Source organism: Frankliniella occidentalis, unplaced genomic scaffold (genome assembly GCF_000697945.3).
Source record: "Frankliniella occidentalis isolate FOCC.00 unplaced genomic scaffold, Focc_3.1 Scaffold6, whole genome shotgun sequence".
NCBI classification, from domain to species: Eukaryota; Metazoa; Arthropoda; class Insecta; order Thysanoptera; family Thripidae; genus Frankliniella; species Frankliniella occidentalis.
Genome location: NW_026267136.1, coordinates 2,230,729 through 2,234,243, shown reverse-complemented (window position 1 = coordinate 2,234,243; position 3,515 = coordinate 2,230,729). Strand labels below are relative to the sequence as shown.

At 50.9% G+C, this 3,515-nt stretch overlaps 1 protein-coding gene across 1 annotated transcript; it reads right to left on the bottom strand.

Moving 5' to 3' along the window:
* Positions 1-1,063: 1,063 nt before the first annotated feature.
* LOC113218139 (skin secretory protein xP2-like) lies at positions 1,064-2,519 on the bottom strand. The gene is made up of 2 exons (XM_052272073.1): positions 2,436-2,519; positions 1,064-2,346 (listed from the first exon to the last, which is right to left on the bottom strand). The coding sequence occupies exons 1-2, from the start codon at positions 2,445-2,447 to the stop codon at positions 1,255-1,257; spliced, it is 1,104 nt and encodes a 367-aa protein (XP_052128033.1). The 5' UTR covers positions 2,448-2,519; the 3' UTR covers positions 1,064-1,254.
* Positions 2,520-3,515: the final 996 nt, after the last annotated feature.

Below are 3,515 nucleotides of genomic sequence, written 5' to 3'. Positions count from 1 at the left end.
TATATGTTAGTGACAACTTCCGAAATTTCAAAGTTTTCAGGGAGGCCGACACTTTGCTCATTTCTAGGTAGTAGAACATTTCGCTAAATACGCTTCAGACCAATTAGATTTCTTTTTGATATTATTGTCCAATATTAAACGGTTTTCCTTTGATAATTTCTAGTGTTCAATTAACCACTTCGTGCGGTTATGAGTATGAAATCATACATTTTCACTGTAATTTTCTTACAAAGAACTCTCTTCGTAACGAACAAAGGATTTGGAACCTTTGTCATACAAACAAATCCTTTGTGTTACGAAGGGCTAGGCTTTGTAATGCGAAGAGCACGCGTCGGCTCACAAACTGATGCTTTTGGTATTACGAAGAAAATCCGTTTGCAATATGGTGGTTCCTGACACTTTGTCCAATTCTTCGTAATATGATGACCACTCTTTGTAAGAAACTAAGAATGTTTACACAGAAATTTGTAAGAAACGACACGTTAGTAGACCAATGGACTAATGTTTCCAAAGACACAAGTACAGTCAGCCGCATCCTGATACCGAAAGAAAAAAAAAACGTGTGCAAATTTGTGTCAAAACCAGGCATTGGCAAGGCGTTTACCGTATCACTTCTGCGAAAGCAACGAAATTTCTGGTTACATCTTTATTTCCGGTTTCACAATGAAGCGAATGACCCGTTTTGAGTGAGAACTAATACTCTAAACAATAGCTGTTTGCTAGCTCGACAATTTGCAGTTTTAACTGTGCTAGGCCTATGTAAGACTGCTTTTGGTTATCTAAAACCAGATAAAATCCGATATTGCGGATAATGGGTGCGTTTGAAAGATATTCAACATATTTCGCGAACCGATTCGACCGGTGCCAGCTCGTTGGCTGTCGCTTTTCTGTCACGTAAAAACGAGGCTGGGCCGGTTTCGCTGAAAGAAAGGCCGTGTGGCCTGGTGGCCAGAGCATGGCATAGCTAAGCGTGTGCCTTACGAGTCACCCAGGATATGGCGACGTCAGGCCAGTGCTATCGATTAGAGGAAATATTTCAGATAGGTAAAAAACGCAGAGCAAATAGTAGTTCCAAAGTAGTTTTATTTCTTGTAACAATATTTTTTTTATGATTCAGTCTCGATCTAAAAACAACAATAACAAAAACGTTCAAGGGTTGATGAGAAATGAAGATGGTAAAGGTTAACAGAAACATAAGAACGTTCATGATGAAATGATGGTGAATAAAACATCGAAGACATGGTAGTGCGGTGCTCAGTACTGGCCCTGGTTGCGCTCAGCCGGTGCAGGAGCGTTGGGTGGGTACTCTTCGCGGTTCTCCTCCTGGCGGATCTCCTGCTGAGGTGGCAGGTACTCCTGCTGCGGGTACTCGGGGGCAGGGTTGGGTGCGGGCTGGAACTGCTGGGGGGCAGGGGCCGGGGCAGGAGCCAGCAGGGGGGCACCTCGGTCCTCAACGATTGGGAGCTGAGCAGGCGCGGGGGCAGGGGCGTAGGCTGGGGCAGGAGCATAAGCTGGGGCGGGAGCGTAGGCTGGGGCGGGAGGGTAGGCTGGGGCGGGAGCGTAGACTGGGGCTGGTGCGTAGGCTGGGGCTGGTGCGTAGGCTGGGGCTGGTGCGTAGGCTGGGGCAGGGGCGTAGACAGGAGCAGGAGCGTAGGCTGGCGCTGGAGCGTAGGCCGGGGCAGCAGCGTAGGCCGGGGCAGCAGCGTAGGCCGGGGCAGCAGCGTAGGCCGGGGCAGCAGCGTAGGCCGGGGCAGCAGTGTAGACTTGAGCTTGCTGGGCAATCACGGGCTGGGGCACGGGAACGGGCACGGGCACAGGGTAGCGCCTCACGACGGGGACCGGGTAGTGCTGCTTGACGGGTACGGGCACGGGGGTGCGGACAGGGTAGGGCACAGGGTAGGGCGCCGGCACGGGCACCTTGCGCTCTACGGGGGTGGGCACCGGTCTGTCAACCTTGTAGGGCTGGGGCACGGGCACCGGCACGGGGTAAGGGCGGTCAACCTTGTAGGGCTGTGGCACGGGCACTGGGTATGGGACGTTCCTCTGGACGGGCACCTGGAACGGGCGCCCGACCGGGTGAGCGATCTTCTTGGTGGTGGTCGTGTGGTGCTCCTCGCTCAGGATGTGTGGTGAGGGAGCTGCTTCCGGCGCGCTGTAGTGCTGCTGGTAGGCTTGAGCGCCGCCGTAGCCGCTATAGCCGCCGTAGCCGCTGTAGCCGCCGTACGCCGCGGCCGAATAGCCGATGGACGGCTGGAAGCCGGTCACGGCGCGCCCAGGGAAGGCGGCCTGCGTGATGTGCCCGATGTTGCCGGCCGAGGCAGTGGCCAGGGCAGCCACCAGCACTACCTGCGGGCAAAAGAGAGGACGGCGTCGATGAGCATCGGGCCAAGTAGAGCAGGAGGCTCGAGGCGGCAAGGGAGAGCACGACTACTCACCAGTGTCTTCATGTTGGTGAGGATGAGGATGGGATGATGATGAGAGTGAAGATGAGACTGATGCTGGGTCCAGAGGACCCCCTCGCTTATATACGCTAAAACCCGTCCGGAAGCATATTCGCGAGCCGGGCCCGGACCATCTGCCGGACGTTTTTTCGCTCACCGGGTTGGACGCGTTTTTGGGGACATCACCGACAAAACCTACAGAGACTTCGAACACACGCCCAGTTTCATAACTAAATGGGCCGCTCTGGGCAGGCGGCAAAAAAGCGGCAATGTTCTTCCGCATATTTAACGACGAATTTTGATCAAAATGAAAGCGGCTAGCGAAACTAAGTATAAGATAATGGTAATGACAGACCGCCAGAAATGGCGATATCGTGTCGATATCGCATATCGATTTGTGTCGCTTTTCATGTCACTAGCGACACGAAAGTGGGCACAAAAACGACATGCGATATCAAAACGATATCTATGTGATATCACCTAAAATTCCGGTGTCGCTACATTTCTGGCGCTTGAGCGATAACGGACACACCCAGACCAATGTTCTTATTTCAAGTACACTTTGACCTGCGATCAATTTTACTCTTGACACACGGTGATATTACCTTTCGATTGAGACAATGTTCTTACTTTCAAAGTATAAATCGTCTTGATATCAAGGGAAAAAATGTTGGGTCGCTTTTTGTAACAAAGTACTTGAAAAAGGAAATCATTTTTCTTGGTGCAAGCAAACACATGAATTTAACAGCATCTAAAAACAAATTGTGCAACTGGCGTGCACATGCAAGTGCTTAACACAGTGTGTTCCACACTTTTAAGTGTTAACCCGGTTATTTAAAAATTTCGAACAACCCTGATGTTGAACATTTCTGTATGTTTAACTTTACTGCTGAGCCCCTTACAATTCGAATAATATCCAGTCACACACTTAAAAGTGTGAACATGGTGTTGAGCACTTGCATGTGCATGCCAGTTGCTACGGCACGCCTGCATGCGGTACAGTACAAGCAAAACAAAGGAAGGGGTCTGTGGACGACCCTGTAGACCAGTGGGACAAGATGGGTAAAATGACAT